Below are 26,329 nucleotides of genomic sequence, written 5' to 3' on the forward strand. Positions count from 1 at the left end.
CCTATATTGTACATTTTGCTACAAAATGCTACTCCTTCGCCATTTCTAACCCGATTTCGATTCCGTTTGCTTTATATGATGGCACTAGTTGAGGGCTTCAAAACTTCTACACAGAATTTTGACCTTTGACTTCTTTGACCTTTGACCTTGATTTTTGACCTATATTCTGCATTTTGCTACAAAATGCTACTCCTTCGCCATTTCTAACCCGATTTCGATTCCGTTTGCTTTATGTGATAGCACTAGGTGAGGGCTTCAAAACTTCTACACAGAATTTTGACCTTTGTCTTCTTTGACCTTTGACCTTGATTTTTGACCTATATTGTACATTGGCTACAAAATGCTACTCCTTCGCCATTTCTAACCCAATTTCGATTCCATTTGCTTTATGTGATGGCACTAGGTGAGGGCTTCAAAACTTCTACACAGAATTTTGACCTTTGACTTCTTTGACCATTGACCTTGATTTTTTACCTATATTGCACATTTTGTTACAAAATGCTACTTCCGGCGGGGACATATATTACGCACCGCGTAATTTCTACTTTTCCTTGTTTTTTTTTTTTTTGGGGGGGGGAGGTTATTTTACTACATTTTTTCACCTCGTCTGTGTGTCATCACACTTTATATTCATTCTTACTTTCCCTGCCATGGCATTTTATTTCCCCATCCAAATGAAGGGAGGTATTTAATGTCAAACAACTGTTCAACAGTGTACAAATAATTCATATCAGTCAGGGCATTAGTAAAAATTGCCCACACAAGGTACCTTGGAAACAGTCTAACATGCCCCAAGTGATAGGAGAGGGCTTTTGGACTGTTTCAAAGGTACGAAGTATGGGTAATTATACTAATGCCCGAAAGAAATGATGTGTATTATACATTAACAAAATGATGAAGCAGATCCTCATTGTCAAAACAATTTCAAATGTAGAAGTTTTATATGCCATGGCAGCCATTTTCGCGAACAAATAAAATAATGCAAGTTCACCCGGTCACCATGGCAATGTGAAAGTGCTAATGACCAGTCATTATTCTTCAATAATGATTGGCAATGAGCAAAATTATGTGTTACGCAAAATAAATGCCTGGTCATGTGTGCACTCTCAACCAGTCATTTGGTTAGGATCTTCTTCATTATTTCATAAAGAGAGTAATTAGGCAGTGTATGTGCAATTTCACTAAAAATGGAAGCAAGTTCTCAATGTGACATTAGTGATGCTTGGTGTTGATGGATGTAATCCGTAGAACCCGCAGCTCCCATGATGAGCATGTATTGTTCTGTTGTTGTGGTGATATACGACTCGGGACATTAGCTTCCGTGTAGAGGATGATTTTAATGATGGCATCGGCATTGTAGACTTCTGGGGGACACTGCGAGTTGAAGTGTGATTCACGTCAGCCATAGAGCACCATGATTGAGGACAACGCCTTACATCAGAATTGCTAATTATGTTGGCAACAGAAGAAGGTGGGCTGAATGAGTTGTGTTTGCCCACTGGGGATCGAGAATCCATTATTGGAAAAATTGTTGCAGGAAGTGGGGACTGAGATATTAGACCCGACCTGTTAATATTTAAACGAGACCTTATGAGAAAGAGGTCACATTGTAAAGATTGACTTCGCAAAGTGGCGTAAATCAAACAGCCGAGCCGCCTTGTTTCCACTGTTCATCCTGTAATGAGTTTTTGGGTTAGCGTAATATGATGTGGACAAAGAGGAAGTGTGATGCTAAAATGTTGTGTGGTGCGGTCATCAAGTATCAATTTAATGTCACGATATGGAAGGGAAGTGGCCTCATTGTAAACGAAAATTGAAACTTGTCGAGTATTGCGATGATCTGACCAGAGGATGAGTAATCAGAGGCGCTCACTCACTGTAGAGCCTTTCAATCAGAAGTGTAGCGTTTGAGTCCAGATGAGCAGTCTTGTGTGTTATATTGCCCCCTCTGGTTTTAATAGAGAGCTCTTCAAAAACTCTTGTTTCAACAGATGGGGCGTGAAGTGGAGGTTTCATGCGTGTGTGTGTGTGTGTGTGTGTGTGTGTGTGTGCTTGTGCATGTGCGAGAGAGAGGATGATGCAGCATTAACTCCTGTGACAATTGCTCTGGTCTTATTTTTCCAAGGACTTCAGGTTAGGGTTGTGATAGGGTTTTAGGTTTAGTTTGATGTGAAGATTAGGATTAGGGTAAAGGTGATATTTGTGGGTAGAACCTATGTTTGGCTTTATAGCGCGCAGATAGTTCATGGGAGCAATTGTCGCAGGAGCAAATGTCATGGAACCGAGAGAGAGATAGACAATTCATTCATGTGAAAGATCCCACCCTTTGCATCTCCTCATGTAAAGCGAGGGTGCAACCAGGACATAATGGCCCAGTCCTCATACACCTGGGGAAACCATATGATCGTGTCCCCCTATGGTTTGCCCCAGATGACGTTACCCTTACTGTGCTTTGTTTAGCAATCGATGGAGCTCTCTCGTGGCTGATTTGCACGCTTTCTTCACAAATTGGCAGAGATGTCTGGAAACCATTAGATTGTCAATGAATAGTGATCGACTATTAGATCCACCTACAGAGTCTTATTTTGTCAACATGCCCTTTCTGTTTCACTGAGGCACAAAGCTACTACAGCTGAATTGGCTGCAAACTTTACAACTAGGTCAAGTTTGGATGGATTACAAAACTGGTGGTGAAAAAGCTTGACGAGTTAAAGTGCCTTGGCTCATAAAAGATGGAAGATGTTCAGCAGTTCATAAAAATTTCCCAGCGTCACTCACAATGCCAAATAAATGAACGCCATGAAATTTTATTGTCGCATTTTACTTCGTGAGGCTCATTAATCTAGCTCTTCATAAACTTGTTAATGACCGTGAGGCTGTTGCTGGATGACGCATTTGGATGATATTGGCTGGACATTATTGCGTACTGTTAGATTACTGCTGGTAATGGAGTAGCTTGGAATAGAACGTGGAAATACACGTGCACCGTCTCGTGCTCTAGCAAATGTATATTGTCATTTTGTGTTTTTGTGCATGATATATGTGTGTGTGTTGTGTGTGAGTTGATTATTTTCCATTTCAGGTTCAGCTGAATTTTGTGTTCCTTGTTTGTGTGTGTAGAAAAAAAAACAGATTAGCAAACACTATTTGCATGTTTTTATATGTTATGTGTGACATATAAAGAAGATGTCAGTTCTCTATTATTGGCGAAATGCACATAAAGCATACATATAAACTTAATTAACATTGAGAATGATATTGAAGACAGACATTATTCTGTTAGTTTTACTGCTTTCACATGAGCAACCATACTTACATGTACATGGTTATACACCTCAAATGTATGATACTGAAAAGTGTTTTGAACTTTGAAATTATTCTAATAGGTTTCACCACTGAAATCAGTCATATGCCTGTGACCTTGTGATATGTGACACAAAGGTGATGGTAGATTCTAGCTATAACTGTGGGTATCAGAGCAGCATTGGTACAGAATCCTGCCTCTTTCCTACTACACTCTGCTCCCACTGGGAAAGAATAAAAAGGTCTTTGTTTGCAGTAAGAGGATATTCAGGAGTTGCGCCACCCACACGGATTGGATACATTCACTACCCACCTTTTTATGCCAGTCTCTCCATCTACTGTATACGCCATATATTTCGCGAGTCTACATTTTTGCGAATCGGGAATACCCGACGATTTCGCGAGTGGTTAAATTCGCGATCGTCGAGTCCTGTACTGAACGGAGAAGTGTACATGCGTACGTCACATTCACGTCGGGATCAGAGTCAATATTTTCGTGTGTCTTTAATTTCGCGAATAGCACCTGACTCGCGAAATTCGCGAAAATAAGAACCTCATGAAATATTTGGCATATACAGTATTCCCCCCTTTTCTCTCTTTCCATTTATCTTCTATTTCTGGATCGCAAATTGGAAATTGTCTTGTGGTTTCCCTTCCCTGTATATATCCTTTGCATTTATTATCAAAGCAATAAATGCACAGCTCCTTGCTTTCTGAAAACCTGTTATTTTACATAAATATATCTCATTAATGGTGTAATCACTCTTTGCCCGACTCCTCCCACCGCAGTGTTGCAACGACGTCTTGCAAGGGTGCTTCTCCAGCGAGCTGAAGCCGGAGACGGCGGTCAGGCTTGCCTCGCTTCACATCCACCAGCACCTCCTGGCCAGCAAGCAGACCACCAAGATGACCATCAAGGCCATCGAGTGAGTGACCATGTCTCCAGTACCATTATGACTTGCATAACTTGTTCCTTGATGCCCAAATAACATGTGCAGTGGACATGTGCTATCCTCTTGTCATGCATTGTACATTTACATTGTCCTTGCATGCTCTTGGGTCATTTCTTGATGAGGTGTGTAGTTATTTGCAGGTTGGAGGAATGTCTGTCACCGTGGCAACAACTTTGATGTACAGAGTTGATTGGTTTTTGCCCAGCTTGTGCTGTAGTATCCAGTAATTACTGCCATCGTGAGTCACAGTCATTGCAAAGTATGTTGTGCAGTAGAACCCTGCCCTCCATCTACAGTAGGACCTCGGTTATCCGGCCATGTCAGTACCGTTGGGCGTCCAGATAATATTGATTTGGCTGGATAAGAGAGATATGCTCAAATACAGCACTCTCTGGCATATCATGCACGGGGTGTACACATGTTATTACCAATTCACTAATATTATGATTATCTGCATGACATTGTCATGTTTCATGCTTTATAAGTTGATATGGAAATCAAACGAAATATAAGTAAAATATTCCTTCGTGTATTATTTGTTTGATTGATATTGACTGACAATGAGATTGATATTGTGACTTGTCAAATACTTCCACTACATTGTACTGTAACCAATGCTGTGCACTCAGTGCCAGTGACAAGCATGCACCAGTCATTGACATATCGTCTCATGAACTGACTTAAAAGTTACAGTCCACTGCGATGATATGCCCTGTCGTGTATTCGCACGATATTCGTTGAACATGTGTTTGTTGTGAGTTAGATTTGGCAAGGAAAATACTTGAAAATATGAAAGAAATTGTCAGCCAGTCAGACGTCCGGATAACAGAGAATCCAGATAATCAATGGCTGGATAATCAAAGTCCTGCTGTTGGATATGCACTATACAAATATTGCAACCTATTGCTGTTGCCATGACAGCAGCTAAGCCACAACCAATTAGCTGTGGTCATATCAGTCATCATCTTGGCAGATGCTGTTACTGTAACTAGTTCAAATCTCTCTTCGAAACGGAGACCTATATGTCTTGCTGCTTGGCAAGTATCCATTCCCATCCATCTAATTTCATAGTGAGTTGTGTGCAGAAGCTCGTTAAGTGTCTATTCATATCCTGTTGTTGCCATAGTGACTGGACTTTTTTCCCCCCTGATATTGCAGCTGGGTTGCATGTGGCATCCTGGTATCTGTAACGCATCACATATACATCCTATCTATATGTATGTTGATAGGCTGTGCAAGATCCTTGATCAGTTGACCATTTTCGTTTAGGCCCATGTTTAACAGCCTGTTAGCAACAAATTTATTTCATGTGAATGATATGATATGAACATGAATTATTTTTTGCTTGATAGAAAGTGTACTTCTATTTTATGTAGTATATATGTGCATGTAACTTCACATTTTATGTGTGTTTTTCTCTCTGCATTGGCAAAAGCTTGTTCGTTTCTCAAAAGATGTCTCATAATTTTCACTTACAATGATGTTGAGCATGTGTGTAGAAGTTAGTCGACAACACAGGAACTGTATTATGTAGCTGTTTCATGTAAAAAAATGATCAGGTATTAGTACAAGAGCTCATATTTTGTTCAGGTACTAAAATAGAACTCTCTGTGCTGTTGATTCAGAGTAGAAACCATTCTGACATCGTTTGAAATAATACACAGATGACACTGATGTCTTGAATTCTGTATTGTGAAATGCCGTGTAATGGTACTTATGACTTTCTAGTACTAATTCATCTGTAATTCTCAGCACTTATTTTCAAGACCAGCAAACTGATTTGTTTTTCCCCTCTCTGTTATTCACGTCTTGTCCTCATCCATTGGATCTTCAAATTGGCAAATTGGGATATGTAGAAAGGAGGATGGTTTGGAACGCTTCCTTCCCGAGACGGTGCTGACGTGCTACAAGGCCAAGGACCTGCGCAAGCTCCTGTCCCATTACATGAAGCAGAACCAGAATCTGGCTGCCCCAGGACAGAAAGTGAGCCCATACATTTTTCTCTGCAAAGGTTTTTAGTCACCATGACATTGCCCTGTTGCATTATGCAATATATTCAGTGAATCTAAGTGTTATTTATTTATTAATGTTTTTTGTGCATATTGTGAATATCAAAGATTTCATCAACAGGTGTAATTTGCATATTACATACAGTAGTGGACAGCTTAGATATAGGCATGCACTTCCCATGTATGAGGGAGTCACAATGTGTTTGCTCGACTATGAGCTATTTGTACCTCAATGAATTAACATCTGTTCTAGAACTTTTTCTATAATTTTGAGCTGAGGCTTATACAACGTATCTATGCAGACAGCAGCATAGATGTGTGATCACTATGGTAGCTGCTCAACTTCTGTACATGGCAATATTGTTGATCATTGCCTGATGCTTCACGGTCGTGACCTTCACAAATCTGTAGTGTCAGGATCCTCTCTTTAGTAACATGTCCATTGAGAGCATTTTTTTTTTAATTTGAAGGGAAGTGGCCAAAGTCTTTAACAAGTCAGTGACACTTTTCCAATAATAGATATATTTTGTCCCTCAAAATTCAATTTGAAGTTTTCCCCTCATGTATAGTGTACCTTTAATTTGACATTGCCTTATATTTTTTCTCTTTATACAGTTGTTTGTTTTCCTTTTAATTATATGATTGTGTTCCATGATGTTCATTGATGCTTAAGAACATTTCATTTAATTCATCACATTTTATGAAATTTTGTTATGTATTGTACTGAAAATGGAATGCAGAAATCAACTGAACTGAACTAAACTGAACTTTATAATCCCATTAGACTCTGAGGGAGTTACAAGCCAAGCTTCACTACCTGAAGATCGTTGGAGATCTGAAGTCCTTTGGGACCAGGAGGTTCAACACAACAATCCTGGTGAGTGTAATCAGAGACTCTATTTTACGACGGTCAGATGTCTTATTGGGAGGTGCGGTTCCACTTTCATACACATTGCCTACTGTTTCTATTTGCCTACCTTTCACCTGATTTCTATATTCTCAGAAATCGTGCTGGTTTATGTCTCAAGTAGTAGCAGATTTTCTAGCTCTTCTGTAGAAGTATCAAATTATTTGAATTGTTTTTTTTTCTCATGGCAATAACAAAGGGAAGCACATTGTAAATTGCTGCTCCATAAAACTTGGAGCTTTTTATACATGTATGCTTAAATTGCTCTCAAAGCAACAGTTGTGAATTCAAGATTATTGACCCTCAATAGAGATCAATTGCACAAGGAAATGAGATACAGAAAAATGACACATGAGTAGTACATTGTATGTCTGTAGCACATGGAGCATACAAGCAAGATAGAACTGAGAATATCATTAAGGAGGGTATTGCCCAGCTCTTCCCGGTGAAAGGAATCATATTGCCAGGTCTGTTAAAGGGAAACGTTCGCTGTAGTCCCAGCCACTTACACTGCACTGATGTAGCAAGAGTACTGATAGACTGAAAGCGTAAATGATGTTCACATGGTAAACATTCATCATATTTTATGATTTTTTTTTAATGTTGAACTGGAGAACTATATATATTGATGATAATACTGATAATTGTTATTTTACTGACCATTGAAATAGCATTAGTAGTGGTAGTAAAAGTATTAGAAATGACAATAAGAGAATGATGGTGGTGATGGTGTTATGGTGATGATAGTATTTTGTGAATAAGTCAATAATGATGATTATTGTCACTCTCATTCTAATTATTGTTGTCATTGTCAGTCTAATTATGATCATCATTGTCAACCTCAGCATTACTAGTTTGATTCATCTGATTAATGGAATTGAATGGGAGGCGAGTTGCGATCATGATCACTGCACTGCACTGTCCTTCTCACTGATGTGTTTTTTCCCCGTCTGCCTTCCAGGACTATCCGGACGTCGACCAGCAGTCGGATGCCACCGTGATCATCGGGCCGCGCTGCGATGTCAGTCTCTTGGCCAAGACTGGCCACCAGGCCCTGGTCCTTGAGTTCAACCAGCTGACCAGGCTGCTCCTGACCGTGGAGAGCGGGACGGAGGATGGGGTACATCGCCTGGAGCTACACCAGAAGAGCGGTCAGGTGGGTAGTGACCCTTCATTTGAAATGGTCACATCGAAAGGTCACTGTGTGGCTTGATGGATGTGTCTATCGTTGCTTCAGAAGCAGAATATATTTCTTATTTCCCTATCTTAAATGGTTCATATCTCTTCCTATCCATGTCATCCTAACGTATTTACTTTTCTTCTTCATGTATCTTATTTTTCTGTCTCTTGTCTTGTTGAAACCGTGCATTTTTAGTCACTGTCGTGCCATGATGCTGTGGCAAAGTGCAAATGTTATTTGTCTTATCTTGCATCAAGACTTAGTGCACATGAAAGATTACTGCATGCTGAGAGAGGAAAGGAAAATGATGCAGTGCTTTCAAAGTTGCCTACTCTTATTCTTTTTGTTTCTTTTGTTTCTTTCCCTTTTTTTTGGGAGGGGGGGGGGCAACAGGGGAGAGATCTGTTGTGTTGAAGTTATCCATCTGAGTTATCCTTCACAGACTATATATGCTCAGTAGGCAAAAGTGGTAACTGGTGAAACTCAGTCATATATATTCCAATGTTAGTGAAAAGGGTAGAAGAACATTTAGCTTTTTACTTAAATTCTCTCTATACTTTTTTTGCGAAGGGGTATGAAATATATAAACATGCCAAAGTTTAACAGATAGTTTTCAAGGATTCAGAATGAACATATGTAGAGTGGACATAAAGTAACAAACCAACAAAGAAACTTTGTCTTCAGAAAGTGGTCTCCCGTTGATGACTTGTCATAGGATATGTTGATTGTATCCATGATTGATTGTTGTTTTCTGACATGTTATGTCATTAGATTATGCTATTCTGCATGGTTATTGTTGATAACAAGAAGAAAAACAGTGAAATGAACAAGATAAGGAGAAATAGATTCTTGTAAGACTGTCAGTCGCTGGTAAAAGTCAAGTTACAATGTCTGTATACACCATCCCTCATGCCAACAGCCCATTGTATTCCTGCTGCCGACTGATGAAGCTCTCCAGATGGCCACCTTCATCAGTGGCTACTACAAGCTGCTGGTCAACAGGCAACGGACGCTCCTCTCAGAGACCAGTATATGCAGTCTTACCAGCAAGAAAGATGGTAACTGGCAAATGATATCGCTCTTTGTTGTGTCTTTAAGATTTGACTTGATTTGAATTGATTTGATTTGATTCGATTTGTGATTTTTTTTTTCAAACAAACAGACAAACTTGAAAACCACATTTTTGACACAAAGTGAAAAAGAAGAAACCTACAAAGTATGATTGCAAAGCTAAGAGCAATCAGTTTATGGAACACATTAAATTTTCATAATGTTGAGTAAACGCTGGGGGGGGGGATTGATTTAATGACAATTGACAAGAGAAGAATGCAGGAGACTGTCATCATAAGCTATAGCTGATCTCTAGCTATGTTTATTCAATTGATTGTGTGATTTTGAGAGGAGGAGCAGCAGTCATTAGAAGGGTGAGGCTCTCTTTTTGTGCTCATTTTGAAGGCTTGTCAATGGGTATGCCATCTGGAGCTAACTTGTGCCTCTCAGTTGTAGGACAAATTGATGTGCTGCCATATTGTTCCATCATTCCTACATGTTCTTTTGGACACATATGGTCAGTACAAGTTTGATGTTTATAAGCATTGTCATGAATCATCATACACTTCCCCATCGCAAGTTTTGTACATTAGGGAGCAATATGAATGGATATTATGTAAAAAGAAAATAATCAGACAAATATGATATGCTGTCTTTTATATTCGTTGTTATTCTTCTACTTTGCAATTAGCTCCTCCATATTGCAGCAGACACCTGGTCCACAAAACCAGATGGAACTACCCAGATGACCTGGCCTCGGAGCTTATCCTTGAAGAAGACGAGGATGACGCCACGTCCGGGGAGGTCAAAGGGCAAGAGAAGAGGAGGGAAGGTGACCACTGGATTGACCTATCCACTGGACCCCCGCCCTACTCCCCTCCTCACACCGACATCAAACGGTTCGTGCAAAGCATTTCCGTCACCCGTTTGTGCTTGTTGATTGGCTTTGGTCATGATGAAGAAGAGACTCTGTGGCCATGCGGCAAAACCAAGAAAAATTCACTTAAAATCAGTTTCTTTCTCCTTACACTTCTTCAAGGAAAAAAATTGTAATGCGGTGGTATTGTTCCTGAATAAATTAGAGTTCCTACTGCACATTGAATCGAAAAAAGAATAAAAGTCTGACTCAGAAAATGGAGACCAGAAGGACATGAAGATGAGGTTTATTAAAGTACTCAGTGAGAATTACCCATAAAGCAGTTGTTTCAAAGGATTAATCAAGAGGTCATAGCAACTAGTCATACTTTAGTCAGGGCTTCACACTAACTTTTTTGTTTGGTGGCCCGATGGGGCCACCAAAATCCTCAATTTCAAATTTTTGGTGGCCCAAGAGAAAAATTTGGTGGCCCTGAAAAACAAACAATAACAAACATTAAAAGTTGCATTTTTTAATGAGACAAATTTCAAAGTTTTATCATAGTAAGAATTGGAAGTTGAACATATGTACACGTAGAAACTACTCATAAATAAACCTCAACAAACTCGCAACACTCACTCTCAGACACTCATTCAGTCCTGTTCATCCTTCCTTTAAACAAATTTAACTGCTAATTTCCGGCGAAAAAAGTTACGAATTAATTGACACACATTTCAAAATATTTTGGTGGCCCGAGGCGGGCCACCAAATTTGCCCTTTTTTAAAATTTGGTGGCCCGACTTTCATTTTTGGTGGCCACCGGGCGTGTTGAGCCCTGCTTTAGTACAGGGATGGTATAGTATTGGTTGAGGTAGATATTCAGTTTAAAACTTTTCCAAGATACTTAGAAACCACTTTATGAAATGTTTGAAAGAGCATACAATTCTAAGAGGAATTCAAACTTTATTTGATGAAATTTATTTTTTGTAGTGCCTGAGATATCCAAAAACAAAGTAAAACAAAGTGATCCTAATAAACGGTGGGTCCCATCTTTTATTAGGAATGCTCTATTTGGAAAATCTCAGTCATTTCAGAACCAATTTTCATCAAATAAACTTTGAATTCCTTTCAGAATTGTATGCTCTTTCATATTTCATACTAGGTTTCTCATCTCGAAAAAAACAAATGATAATCACAACAGTTTGGAAAACAGAAGCCCTATCTCAACCAAAACTGTACCAGCCCTTTAAAGGATTCACCTGATATTTGGATTGCTATTATGCATCATATTTTCTCCACTTTCTTCAAATAAGCTTATTCTACATTGTACAAATCTGGTCAGCCTTGTAATATATCCTTGGTTTTTACACATCAGGCTTACATGTCCTACAAAAGCATAACCTTGCAATACAGTTTGACATAGAGGAAAAATTTAGAGAAAGTAATCAGAAACTGTGATGGGATCCCCATGAATGGTAACTGTTAAGTGTGAACACAGTTTTTGTTTTATATTTGTCGCAGGTTAAAGATGCCAGACAGGCTGCAAGAGGAGCTTGACTCACCCAACACGGATGATGGGGAGGGCACGGATGAAGCCAGCCTGGCCTCAGACCAAGACCTCAAGATCGAGGGCAAGATGGAGACCTGGCAGGATGATGTTGGGGATGGCAATGAGTCGCTTCCAGGATCAGAGGATAACTCACAATCGGAGGAGAAGAGTTCTGGACATGATGAGGACGCTGCCAGCCCAGTGCTAGCAGAAATCTCATCTCTACTGAGCAATGGAATGCCCAGTCCCGACAGTGATACAAAGGTTTCCGGCCTGAAAAGCAAGCTTGGGATCGAGGTGCACAAGAAGAAGAGCTCCAAGTCCGCCGAAGGGAAGAAGCGAGAGAAGTCCCTGACGGAGGGCATCAGCAAAAAGATCTTCAGGTCCATCACGGGCATGAAATTCAATGTGAGGGACACCGTGGCCACGAATGACTCGGACAATGTGAGCGGCACAGACCTGAAGCTTCTTCGGTCCTCTCCCCTGCACGAGAGCAGTATGCAGGAAGGGGAGACGGATGACAGGAATGCCTCCGAGAGCAGCACCCAGGACGGCGAACCAGAGAGGCCAAACTCCCGGTTGATGGCGAGAGACTCTATCCTGATCCAGCACCACAAGCGGAGTCCCAGACTCAAGCGGAGGCGCGACAGTGATGAAAGTGATGACTCGCTTCAGGACGTTGAGGGACATTCTAAGAGCATGGACAGCGATGTCATAGATTTGACAGGAGTGGGAGACTATGACTTTGACTCTGATTTATCCCGCTCGGGTTCATTACCGGGCAGTGGCGATAGCCAAGGAGATGAAGATGTGTTCATAGAAAACAGAGTAGACATTGAAGCAGATGTAGAATGCAGAGCAAACAGTATAGATGATGATGATGTCACATTGGATATTAAAGTGAACCTGAGTGGTTCTAGTGATGGGGCATCAGATGCTGAAGACAATCAAGCTGTCAAATCTGATGATGATGATGATGATGGTGATGAAGTGGTGTTACCAGATGAGAGTATGGAACACATAAAAGTGCATGATGAAAGTGACACCGAACTAAGGGTAGGGGTGGCAGATGACAGGGACGTTGACGAGGAAGATGATGTACCTGTATCGATGATTGACATGCCGTCACCCGAGCCAACTCTAAGATCTCCCTTGGATGTGTCTGATGAAGCTCATGGCATGCAGCTAGCGGCTCTGGTTGCCCTGAGTGCCAGTATGGAAGAAGTCGACCAGCCCCGTCAAGCTGCGGCGAAAGGTCCGGACATTGAATGCGAATCCGACTCGGGCAACGAGACCATCTCGTCAGAAATAGATAACAATAATGTGGACCATGTTGGAATGAGTCCATCCCCAAGAGACTATGCACACTTGTCCAGAGTAACTGCCCCCTATTCTTTGCAGTCGAGCATGGAACTCGATGATAGCAACACCCCTTCCCTCAAAGATGAAGAAGCCTTTGAACCAGGCAGTGCAGCGGCATTCTGTGCCACAAGCTCGGACAATGAGAGCACCTCAACTTTGCATGGCAGCAGTCCCAACCTGACTGCCATTGATGCCGCAGAGGACAATACACTGTCGCCAGCACCCAGAGACTTCAACAACATCGACTTGGCATCTCTAGAACCAGCAGAAGTCGGCTCTCCGGGGGAAGGTGATGACATTGAAGCTCTGATAGCATCTCTGGCTATTGCACCACCACCTCCCATGGACACAGGGGAAATTGATGAAGAGCTTCTGCAAGCCATCCTTCCTCCTCCTACCTTCGAAGGGTTTGATGAAGGTGTCATAGAGGAGGTTCTGCCTCAGTCTCTGGTTGATGGAGCCGAGGAAAGTGACACAGATGAAAATCTGTCAGAATGTAATCATGGAAGCAGTGGTGCAAGTGCAGAGCATGAGTCATTGGAACAGCCATCAAGTCCTCCTGGGGCTGATCTTTGTGAGCCAGACAGTGAGGTTAATGACCATGATACCAGTGAAACCATTTTGTCACATTCCAAAGAGATGCCAATCTCTTCACAAGATTTTGAAGACCAAACAATCACTCCACATGCTGCCTGTGAAGATGTCAGCAGTGGTGATATTGATGGAGAAGTTCATGATGGTTTTGGTGCATTAAGAGATGAGGAAAGAGTTTGTCATACAGAGGAGGAAGAGATCCAGGATGAAAGCGTGATTGAGGACATTGATGAGGACGCAGGCCTGAGAGAACTCCTGGAGTTATCAATGACTCCTGAGAAGGAATGTGACATTCCTGATGGAAGTGAAAGAAATGACACGAGACAAGATGCAGTGAGTCCTACGGATGACATCTTGGAGTTGCTTACAGAAACAAGTGGAAATGAACATGAAGATGGGAAGAGCTTACTTGGTGAAAATGCAACCTCTCCTGGAAATTCAAAGAGAGGATCAATGTCACCCAAATCCCCATCCAGTGAGGATGGAGACAATGACTTGGAGAATCTTGAAGTACACTATGACAGCTATGGACGACTAAGGGGCCAGCAGTCGCCGGAACAGAAGGTGGCCAATATTTTGGATGCAATTATTCTCGGCAGTATACCTCAGCAGTCATCCTTGGCTTCATCACCTGCTGCCTCCACCCCTAGTATTGGTGACCCATCAAGTAGCCCCATGGAAACAGAGTCAAAGCTACGTGGCATTCAGCAGAGTAAGCTGCAGGGGAGTGTTGATAGTGGGTTTCATCAGCCGGACCAAGATCAGCTGTCTCTGACGTCACCCTCTGAATTTTCATCTTCGAGTAGCACAGACAGTGGCTTCCCCAGGATGGATGCTAAGGAGGACTCCTCAATTTATGCTTTCTCAAAGGCGCCAAATCTACAGCTGAGCGGCGAGCAGGAAACCATCAAAAAGCCAGAGCCAAGTCGCGTCACCAAGCCCAAGATTCTTGGACCGAAACCAGCTGTACCTCCAAAACCCTCCCGACCTAAAGACCTCAATCTTAAGTTTAATGCTCATGTTGCGAGCGCTGCATCAGAGAAACCATTACCAAAGCATCGGAAGTACTCTGCTCCTCAGGCCCCTCCACCACAGCCGCCCCCACGCAAGAGATACAAGGCACCGGGAATCGCGGCGAAGGCATCCAGGTTTGAGGACCAGGGTGATAGTGAGTTGGGGGACCGATTTTCAACGCTACCAAAGTCTTTCTCTCCCCAGATCCCCAGCGATTTTGATTTTAGTGACAAAGAAGAAGCCGCTGCTACTCTTTCTGTGGAAGCAAAAGTTCAACCTGACCTTGCTGATGTTAGTCAGAAAGATGGACCCGAGGGCAGTGAAAGCCCTGGTAGTAAAGACAGGCATTCAAAGAGTAAACAGCTGGCCCGAAGTCACACCTTTTCTGAATCCTCCCCCACTAAGGAGTCAGGCAAGCTGTATCCCTCACGGAAAGCTCCACCTCCACCCCTTCCCAAGCCGAAGCTAAAGGAAGCAGGTGGCAAGTCTCCCTCTGCCACTTCATCAAAGTTAAGAGTGAGTTCCTCAGCATCAAACTCCCCTCAGGGTTCTGTCTCCAAGAAGCCTTCATTCTCAGGCTCCCTATCAAAGTTGTTATCGCCGCATAGGAGCAGGACGTGGGGCCAATTCAAGGACTCGCTTCCTTTCAAGCAAGGCTCCTTTAAAGGGAGTGTCAGCAGTACTCGCTCAAAGTCTAAGACGAGAAAACCTCTGAAGGCTCTGTGGCCATCAGCCACGTGTGATGATGTAGGTGATGGTGACAGCAGTCAAACTCCTGAAGACCAATATGGCGTTCATGCGTCTGTTGCAAGGGTCAGTGCTAATGGATTTCAGAGGTCAGAGTCGCTGGACATCGAGACCAGACCTACTAGTGACGTGGACACCAGAGTGCGCTCCTTCTCTCTGAACATGATGAAGAGTGCCAGCCTGGATTCTGCATCAGATTCAGATTTTGACACACCACAGGGGTCCCCCAACCTGAGCCAGAATGGCACCCTCAGGGGTCGCCCGTCCTCCTTGATCAGTCTAACGGAGAGCTATCCCCCCGCTCTGGGCAATCCTAAGCGGCCACCGCCCCCTCGCCCAACCAAAGCACCAGTCACAAAGGCAGCAAGCCTCAGCAGACTCTCCACAAGAGTGTACATGCCTCTGTCCCCAATATCCCCGGAACCTCTACCAAGCCCCTCCAGCAGCATGGAGATAGAGGTGAGTGCTGAGTCACCGTCACCACCTCCCTTACCCTCCTCAGACCCTCCTGTCTTTGGTGGACCAGAAAGGGACAGAACTGAACCGTCTGATGAGGACTCTCACGAGAACTACGACCATGAGGCCTCTGCCATGGATGTCATCATGGCCATTGAGAGCAAGGAGTATGCCGGAGTGACTGCCATCAGTAGCGCCATGGCAGACATCACTCTCCTGGCAGAAGACATGGGGAGAAGCATCTCCTCCCTAGAGAGCCAACCCAACGCGCGCGGCTTCCGGCAGGCCAAAGACGCCCTCCTCTCAGAGGTCCGGGAGTTCACCAGCAACACCAAGATGGTGGTGAGCGCAGCCGGCCAGGGGGGCGAGCAGCTACGGGAGAGCACCAACAGCAGCATGCACACCCTGGCAAGGCTGTGCTCAGCCACACAGGCTGCCATGACCGTCATGACCTCCGCTACACAGGCACAGAACTTGGGAAAGAAGGTAGGAACTGTTACTTCTTTCAAAGTATATGTACCTGTCTCTGTTTCTAACTGTGTATCTATGTGTCTCTATTTTGTCTTTTGTGTGTCTTCGTTTTGCCACAATCTTTATCTATGAAAGGTAATCCCATCAGGTAAAAAAAATTGTTTTGCCTACTGTATATGCTATTTATCTAGCAAGTCCAATATTTCGCGAATCAGGACTTGCCAACAGTTTCGCGTGTGGTTAAATTCACAATGATGGAGTACATTACTGAACATAGAAATGTATGTGTGCACATCACATTCATGTCTGGATCAGAGTTAATGATTTCGCACATTTTCAAATTTGCGAAAATAAAAAACCTCACAAAATATTTGGCATGTACATTAGTGTCTGTCTTTTGTTCTCCATCAAATTTTGATATGCAGTTCACAATATTACGAGCTTTTTTGTGGCTCAGTAAATGAGACCTTCAACTATGAATTATGTGGTCTTGGGTTCAAGTCCCCTAGTGGCAGAAGATATGCCCCTAGGCAAGGCACTCTGCCCTCATTACCCGGACTTTTGAAGGGAACTTAAATATGTTAGTCCAGTGGTTGCTTGTATGCACACGTTAATTTCTTCCATTGCAGTCAAAACAGATCATTATTTATTTTTGTACCATATTTCATCATAAGGTCAAATACACCTTGTTGTGTAGGATATTTTAACATTACCAACATGTAGGCAGTATTTTAAAAAGCAAATCATACATAAACACATTGAAGATACTGCAGACATATCTTATGGCAAAGGAAGTTACTGAATAATTGGAAGATTTTGCAAAATGTTACTGACAAATGGTTTCTGATACTGTAAGCTTCCACATTCCCTGAATACTTTTGGCTGAGGGATGTGATACATCCAAATATTCAGACACATCTTGTTCATAATAGCATGGAACTTTAAATCACTGTTACTCTCTATATTCCAGCTTGCGTTACGCACTTTTCACTTGTCTGTTGCCTTGTAAATACTTGTCAATCGTTCAGCCAGAATGTTTTAGAAGTGTAAATTGTGCATTACTTGATGGGCCTAAGCTGCTTTCACAAAGAGGGAAAATTAGGTGGCACAGCCTGTTGTAGAAGAAACAGATTCCTTTTGTCCTCTGGAAGACATGTAACGGAAACACTGTTGTGGTGATGTCAGATGGAAAGTGATATAAGTTTGTGGTTTGGTTGTCATAATGTCGACTGAGAAGACAATGTGTCAAAGTCAAGCCTTCACTAGTGTCACATGTCGTCTGCATAGCATTAACTCCTTGTGTGTCATGTTCACACTCCCAACTCAGGCAATGGCTAGCCAACTTTGCATATTCAGGTCAAACGCAAAACTGCAATCAACCACAGCACACTGAAATCGTCATAGCCATAGCTTTGTCATAAATTTACATTATATCAAAATGTGCAATTTTTTCTGCAACTTTGCTGCACTGCATTTCTATCTTGAACATTTCTATGATAAGTTACATGTTTTGAAAAACAGAATGTTTTCCTAAAAGCATTCAGGCATTACAGTCTCAGAATAATGTGGCACACACGGGGCTTACCCCGAATCATACAAAGAGTTGAAGGAATGGTATAGTATTGGTTGAGGTGATGATTCAGGTTTTAACTTTTTGCGAGATACTTAGAAAACACCTGTGACTACGAAATGTTAAAGAGCATACAACTCCGAAAGGAATATGATGGAAAGCCGTTTTGAAATGGCTGAGATATTCAGAAACAAAGTTAAACAAAGCCATCCTATTTAAAGGTGGGTCCCACCCTTTAAAAGGATCGCTTTGCTTTGGATATCTCAGCCATTTCAAAACCAATATTCATCAAATAAACTTTGATTTCCTCTAAGAATGAAGTGCTCTTTAATATTTCATTAGAGGTTTCTCATTATCTCAACAAAATCATCATCAAAAACCATTGGAAACCTGAGTCCTATCTCTACCAAAACTGTACCATCCTTTTAAGATTACACAGGAAACCCAGCAATGTTTCAATTGCACTTTCTCACAGTCATGATTAAACAAGTTTTAAAAATTATGAAATTGATAAGTGTTCGTGCATGGAAATGCAAGTGAAAATAAATGAGAGAGAAAAAAAAAAGATAAAACACCCCCAGAATGTTCCTACGCATATATTGTTTCTGTTCACAAACCACAACTCTTTAACAATGAGTATTTAGCCATACAAGACTTTCACAGCTGTCTTCTTTTGATATTACATCAAAAAAAGAAAGAAAAAGATGAAGAAAAGATTTCAATGTCGGGGGATCACCACACATACTAAAGAGGCTCATCACTGGTGACTCATTACAGTTTTGATGGGTGCTTGGCCTTTTTAGTTCCCGAGACATGTCTGACGTGTGGGCTGTGAGAAAGCTTTCAGTTTGAATAGAATGACGAAACTATCTTGCTTCATCCACCAGAATAGATGTGAAACCAGAGAACTCACTCCACACTTTGTTCTTCTGTGCATGGAAACTCAGACACTTGCACATCCATGTTCTACAACATGTAAAAGTGTTAGCCAACTTTGCTTTGTTTTGTTTGGATATTTTTTTTATAGAGTCAATGCCTTAACGGACGTTCAAAGAGAATATGTGAAGAGAGCAAGGAGAATAGATTGTGGTCTTGTCTGCATTGCAGGAACAATCATCTTCACTTTAAGGTGGCATTCCACTCCATCTGCAAATTGACTTTAATAAAGAAAGTAAAATCAGATGAGAGAATGATAGAACGTATTATCACAGCAAGAAAATTTAAGCTTGCAACCAACCTGTATACTTGACAGGCTCACATGAGAAAATTCACAGCGATATTGGCTAGCCTGTGCAATATCAAGGCTGAGTTGAAGCATAAGCCTAATTTTATTGTGATTTACCTTTCCCCAACCAGTGAAAGTTTTCTGTATCAGAATGGTGGAATTTTCCTCAGGATTGAACCTAATAAAAAGGGAAGAAACCACTGAAAAAAAAAAAAGATATTGACAAAATCATAAAAACCATATTATTGGTTGATGTTTCTGCAACTGCAGACTCTTCCCCATTAGTCATTGATACCGGGCTATTATTACGAGACTGCAATAATATGATGCAAAAATGCATCTTCACCTTGTTGAAAATGTGATAGCTAATAGGAACATGTCAGCAAAAAATTGAAAAGTTTAACAAAGATTTGTGTACCAGTCAGTGGGAGACCAGTGAAGTGATGACATTCTCGACTGCCAATTTGAGTATGTGCTTGTCAGTAATAACACTGAAACATTACAAATTTGAAAAATACCAAACTTTCCTATTATGAGTTAAATTTAGGTTACATTTCTACTGCCTTTGTGTTCATCTGATTTTTTCTTTATTCATTAAAAATCAGTTTGAAGATGGTGTCAAATTGCACTTTGAGTACTTATAGTGCATATTTGGATTTCTTTTTCACATAATTTTACATTCATTGTTCCCAAAAAGTCTCAAAATTTTATTGATAATTATATTTTCTGGGTACAGTAGAACCTTCATACCAAGTGTGAATTGCATGTCTAACAGATGCAAATCCATCTGCCTTTGATCACCAGAGCCCTGTTACACAGATGGTGAGATCAGTAACTCAGAAAATCAAACATAAGTCTGTGAATACTCAATTCTGATTGGCTAATACCTGACTTAAGTTTGATTAAATTCTGCCTTACGTTTGATTGCATAGTAGCAGGGCCCTGCTCTCATAATATTATAGTTTGTGTAGGAAGCACACTCTCAACATCGTTGCATAGTGTGGCAAAGAAAAGATATCAGAAGAGGAAAGAGGGGTGGGGGAATGTAGGGGTGGGAGAGGGGGGAAAAGAGTTACCAGGGTTGTTACTTTTGAAGGTGTTTGTGCGAGACCTGTCAGTGACTGGCCGCTTATCAGCGCTTCCTCTTCTTCCTTCGTCCCTCTGGTCCTTTGCACGCTCCTCGTTCCCCTGGATTCAACTCTGGCAAAGGTGCCGCTGTAGGTGAGGATAGGTGACTAGGGCTGTTGAGCAACTCTTTGAGATTTTGAGTGTCGTCAACGTAGGCACAAAGATGGCCGACTTGGGATGGCAGACAACTTTCACATTTGAAGTTTTGACTGGGTCGAAATAAGTGATGATGACTGACTTTGGGTGGTGAATAACTTGGAGAGGGACCCTGGTTAGAGAGGTTTTGATATCATTGTGGACATCTCTGATAATTGGTTCATTTCTGCACATAGATTTTATAAATTGATAGACAATGATGATAATGATTTGCATTTATAAAGCACAAAGTAATCTTGAAGATTCTCTCTGCTTGATTTCAAATTTAGTGCTACCTCCAAAACAACTACCTCAAATCAAGCTCCAATACTAACGGTCTGATAAAAATGTGAGTGGTACTGATCACAATCATCGATCCCCAACAATAGTGTTATCTTCACATCACCATGAAGTCCACTGGATTTCATTCTAATTGCACAACGAGAGAATTGATAATGCTTCATATTTGCAAAATTAGACAATACGATGTTTTCATTGGCTCAGAAGTTGTTAAAATCTTAATGAATTGAGGTTAAACATTGAATTTGAGGGAAGATTGTGTGCGAGCAAATGGGAGACTTGTGTGAGGTCATGGCATAATTACAACATCAAAACCTGCATATTTTGCATGTAGCTTTCTATTCTTCATGAAATGCCTATACGTGGGGAAACTGTAAAATTCTTTAATGTTCCAACTAGTGTTTGTGTGAATTTGATGGAATTCAACAAGCCTTTTTGTTTTTAGGTTACTCTATTCAATAAAGTCGAGATGAACTCAGAGTGGAATATCATTTTGTGTGGTGTAACCTCAAGATCTTTATAGTACCTTCAAGCTTTGCATTTGCATATGCCGCAGAAAGTGCCTTGAAAGACCAAGAATACCACCAAGTATTTGAATACTGCCACCGCAAGATATGATTGCAGATAAACTGTCTCACTGGGATGCTTTTCTTACTTTCTTCCTTTTTTATTTACATTGAGCTTGCAAAACATTTTTTTCTTAAGATTCATATTCCAATCACAAGAGTCATAATAGTGACAGTCAGTATAGAAATACATACCTATATGTGGTTCACGGTTGCCTTTTGTTTAAGTCTGGGAATGTAGAACTATACATTTTAGCAAATCAGGCATGACAGTCTGTGCAAACATACTGCGTTGGGCAATGTAACCAACTCCTCTTCATTCCTTCTAGAGGCAGTACCAATGCAAACAATAATGAATAGTGGCTGGACTATCATCCACATGGGATTTTTTAGCGCCGCATTAAAAACATGTATTGTTGTCTGCTTATTGTTACCATTTAATATGAGAGCATACATGTATTGAACAAAATGCATAGGCCAATGTATTAATACCCCCTTAGGCTGCCGTTGTTACTGGTCGTTTGATAATACACTGTATTTGTCTCATCTTTTGCGCGAGCATTTGCTGTGTGTGCGAACGCTTGCTGCTAGTGCACAAAATCTTGTTAAATTCACAGACACGCAGACATCTTGTTGCTAAGTAGTTGCTTCATACGCTGTTGCGCGGGGCCTACTCCTTTTTCAGTGCCGAGTCAACTTCAAAAACGAGTAGAAGTACGGTATTTTGTGCAGTTCATGCTGCCTCTGCATAATGATTATAGATGATAATAATTATATCGGATGGCATTTAGTCATGGGATATCAGAGAATATTGCACTTGTTGGGGCCAATATTGCACTCATCTTTGATTTGCGCAGTATTGGCCCTAACTCGTGCAATATTCCCTGGTATCCCATTCATAGCCATCCAATATAATATAAATATTGCATGAGGGTCATCAAAAAATGATACTCTTAGAGGTACAATGAGACATACATTTAGACAGGTGCACTGTGGTCATACAATAGTGACTTCAACAATGTCTGCCTCTTTTACCGTCCTGTTCAAATGTCATGTGAATCAATACAATTCAGTGTGCATGGCAATCTCAGAGGCTGGGTAGCTGTCTTCTTTATCTGTCATTGATAGTGTATCATCATCATCATCACCATCCCGTCTCTCCATGAAAAGTCAACCCTGACGGTATTCAAAGTTGGAATTTCAAACTGGCTTTCGGTGAAATCAGCATGTTACCTCACGTTGATGGCTCAAGACTTTTGTCTGTCATCGCAGTCTTATCAGAGAACTGCCAGAATCTCCTGGGTTCACTGCTGACTAAGCATGTATACGAGTTATGGGCCAAAGTGCTCTGCCTTACTCCTCCATCATACCTAGGCCAATTCACACTGACTTAACCCATTCAAGACTAGTCACAAGTGTACTCGGGCAGGTGTATATGGGAAATATGTGTTGTAGTAGCAAAATCAGCCCGTCCTAAATGGGTTAAGGAGAAATACTGCACAAATTTAGCGTGGTATTCTGTGATGTAAACACAAATGTATGGCGAAATACCTCATGAAGTATTGTGGTGTTTAAGGTGGTAATTCAAACTTTGCGCAAAACACGCATGCAAGTTTTGAGTGTGAATCATGCATGTCACAAAATATCCCCCACCACACTGTGGCATATTTCTCATGTGATTGGACACATCTCCTGTACTCTCAGACTAGAAATTCCACATTATTTCATGAATGAGGATTGTACCAACTGACATAAGGCAATATCAGTTACTGTGGTATTTTGCCAAAGAGAGCAGTGCCAAAAAATTACCATGGTATTTAATACCATGGCAGTTCTAATGTGAATCCACTTTATGCATTTTCTCTTCTTTGTTTCTTTTTTTTTGGGGGGGGGGGGGTTGGTCTGGGATTGGGGAGGGGAAGTCTTGCCCAAGAATGTGGCAAGCGACAATAAGTCAAGTATGACCAAGGTCGTCCTCTGTTCCCATTTAACTCCTGTCTGGCCTTGTATTGGTATTTACATAATAGATAACATCTCATTTATGTTGGTAAGAGGTTGAAAATAAAAATGGATCCACCACCATCTCAATAACAACAGATAGGTTATGATTGTTTTTGAATATTCTCATTCCTACTTCTGTCCTTTTTGAAAAGCTTCTATTTTCTTGTCATGACTATTAGATACGCACACTGTGTAAAGTCACATGAGATACTGTTTGACATGCTACATGAATGCCCTTTTATTGTTCAAAGCTAATTTCTCACCGAGTTTCCTTCTATCTGTTTGCTTTGATCTCTGTTTGCTTTGATGTACAATTGTAAAGCGCCTTGAGCATTTAATCAAAGTGGAGAACGGCGCTATAGAAATTGTATGTATTATTATTATTATTATTATCTTCAATGTTCCTTTTTCCATTTTCTCCCTCTCCAACAAAATATTTCATTTTTTTTTCAGTGTTTATTGGTATTATTTTGTATGAGTTTGTCTGACCACTTCAATGACCACTTCAATTTCCTCTGATAGCTCTTGTCTCTCTTTCCCTCGTTCGTTGTCTGAACAGGTTGAGGATGTGGCGAGGAATTTCAGCACCACCCTGCAGGCGGCCAACGAGGCCCACGGGAGACCCCTGGGAGACCCCAAGATGCAGCAGCTGCTCCGCAAGGCCCAGACAATGGCCGCCCTGCTGTCCGCCCTGATGAGGAGCCTCCGCATCCTGCAGCATTGACGGACCCTGGTCTCCCTTCCCCCTCCCCAGGGGGCGCGTCAGTCACCCTCGTCAAACCTTTGCCAAGTTGGCGACAAAGTCGGAAATGTTACCCCCCTCTTCAGCAGAATATGTGAATGTCACATGCGGCACTTGAGCTATGTGTTCAGTTGATAAGTTCAGAAAAAAAAAGATATAACAAGGTAAAGGTCTGTTATATGTCGATGACCTTTTCCAATTTTCTCACCAGAAATTCGGAATCATCAGACAGGAAAGCTGTTCCATTGTATGCTGATTGATTTGCGTTCGCATCATCAGTTGACTTTTTCAATAGCTACGACTGATGCAGTACTTGGGTTTGTTTTTGTTTTGTTTTTATAAACAAGTCTTAATCGTATAGTTTTAACTGTCAGTCTGATTCATTGAGTTATGAGTTCTTAATCATACACAAGTAACCAGGTCAAGTGCCTAGTGGCAAGAAACTGGAGCCACACTCACTTTTAGACAAGAGCTCATGTGTCAGAGCGCTGACATATGACTGGCTGATTTACCATCCAGCCAGTTTGACCATTCAGTAGTGAAGACCCAGTAAAAAGAGATGGTTGATACATGCATGAGTGAAATCGCCCTCTCTAATGAGACAAAGCAGCAAAGTTGTATGAATCTGTGAAGTCAGAACTACTGGTACCCTTCTTCTGTCCTGGTGTTTGAGAATATAAGGAACTCAAAGTTTTTATTTTGTTTTAGTTGTTTTTTTTTAAATGGTGCTTTACCAAAATGGTATTTTCTGTATTCATCATGGCAGATACATCCTTAAACCATAGATTTGGAGTTAGCAAGAACAGAATCAGGTGCAGATTCAAGTTCTATGAGAGGCACTTCTATAGATCCCTCCATATGGCTAGCGTTCTCTTTGCCGAGTTGCCTCAAAAAGAAATCAAATAGTGGATTTATTTGTCTGAACAAACAGTATACAGACCCTCTGTCCCCAGCTGTCCCTGTAGATAGCTATATTTCGTTATTTACATATCTCTGATCTATAGAAGCAAATGCTGTTAGCACTGTTCAAATTCGGATCAGTTTGTTTGCTGGCAGTTTCTGTACAAGTATGGTTTCTAATACTGTGTGTAAAGCTCAGATTTGTGTGAGCTTTTTAATACTTAAGGTTTTCTTTTTTTTCTTTTTTCATAATTTTTAACCAGGCTGATGCACAAGTTCTTGTCCGAGTATGTAATGAGTGATGTAGAAAACAGTCTTTCTTTGGGTCGGATGATGACATGCTGATGGCATTATTGGAAATGTAGTGACATTTAGCAGTTGCTGAGGATATTAGCATTGTTTATAACTCCCTATGCATTTTACAATCTTATGTTCATAACCCCCTATGGCATTTTACGATCTTATGTTCAGCATAAACATTTCAAATGTTAGTGTTTTACTTTTATGCATATTCTGGAGTGTAATTTAGCATTATCAGAAACACTTAGATATGGTGTGAATCAAATGTATGCAGCCCCATTCAGTAAAAGGAAAGAGAGAGAAAAAAAAACAACATTATGGCGGTAGGACAGATGGGTGAGCTGATAAAACATGGTATCACGTAATCAGGTTGACATACATTCAAAGCATTCTGCATTTCCTTCACTTCATTGCGCTGACCGATCTTCAGAACGGTATTGCATGGTAAATTAGGTAATAAGCCCATGTAAAGAAAGTAAACTCTACCTCACTTATGTACATAGATAGGGCAATAATTAATGGGGTCGCTCTTGTAGAATTGGTTTGTGGGGGCCAAGGTCACCAAACTTTTTTTTTCTCCCCTGTAAGGGGGAAAATAACTATTTACACTTTTTACAATGATTCTACTTCTTCTTTGATATAACAAATACAAGGAGTTTGAATCTCTTTCCCAAAATAAATCACTTGTCAATCCTTTCAAAGATTCTAGAATGAACACAAAAGTTGTTTGCTTTTTTCATACTGAAACTACTGGCAGCTTGGCCCACTGCAGAGATTATTCGGCCAGCCATCGCCACGGTGATGAGAGGACTATGTGGATGCGGAGGGGAAAGGCAAATACACCTCCTGTGTGCATTTGCTCTTGTAGGGACTGTTTGCACTGTAATCTCGTACCCCGTTCACTCTGCCATTAGAGAGTGAGCTGCTCGGAGACGCTCTCGTCACGGCACCAGGGAGATAGATGGCATTGGCCATGATATTGCAATAATCATTCATTGTGTTACTCTCGAG

At 41.2% G+C, this 26,329-nt stretch overlaps 1 protein-coding gene across 1 annotated transcript in view; it reads left to right on the forward strand.

Annotated features, from left to right (window-relative positions):
* LOC139718307 (uncharacterized) overlaps window positions 1-24,538 on the forward strand; it is a 78,733-nt gene extending 54,195 nt beyond the window's left edge. Inside the window, exons 10-17 of the mRNA XM_071629790.1 lie at window positions 4,093-4,229; window positions 6,113-6,239; window positions 7,050-7,142; window positions 8,134-8,328; window positions 9,272-9,410; window positions 10,094-10,301; window positions 11,780-16,466; window positions 23,936-24,538. Coding sequence (XP_071485891.1) covers window positions 4,093-4,229; window positions 6,113-6,239; window positions 7,050-7,142; window positions 8,134-8,328; window positions 9,272-9,410; window positions 10,094-10,301; window positions 11,780-16,466; window positions 23,936-24,100 — 5,751 coding nt within the window. The 3' untranslated portion in view covers window positions 24,101-24,538. The remainder of the gene's footprint in view (window positions 1-4,092; window positions 4,230-6,112; window positions 6,240-7,049; window positions 7,143-8,133; window positions 8,329-9,271; window positions 9,411-10,093; window positions 10,302-11,779; window positions 16,467-23,935) is intronic.
* Window positions 24,539-26,329: the final 1,791 nt, after the last annotated feature.

The sequence above is a fragment of the Diadema antillarum genome, unplaced genomic scaffold (assembly GCF_040938485.1).
Source record: "Diadema antillarum isolate AM-2024a unplaced genomic scaffold, OU_Dant_1.0 scf00000092, whole genome shotgun sequence".
In the NCBI taxonomy this organism is placed as follows: Eukaryota; Metazoa; Echinodermata; class Echinoidea; order Diadematoida; family Diadematidae; genus Diadema; species Diadema antillarum.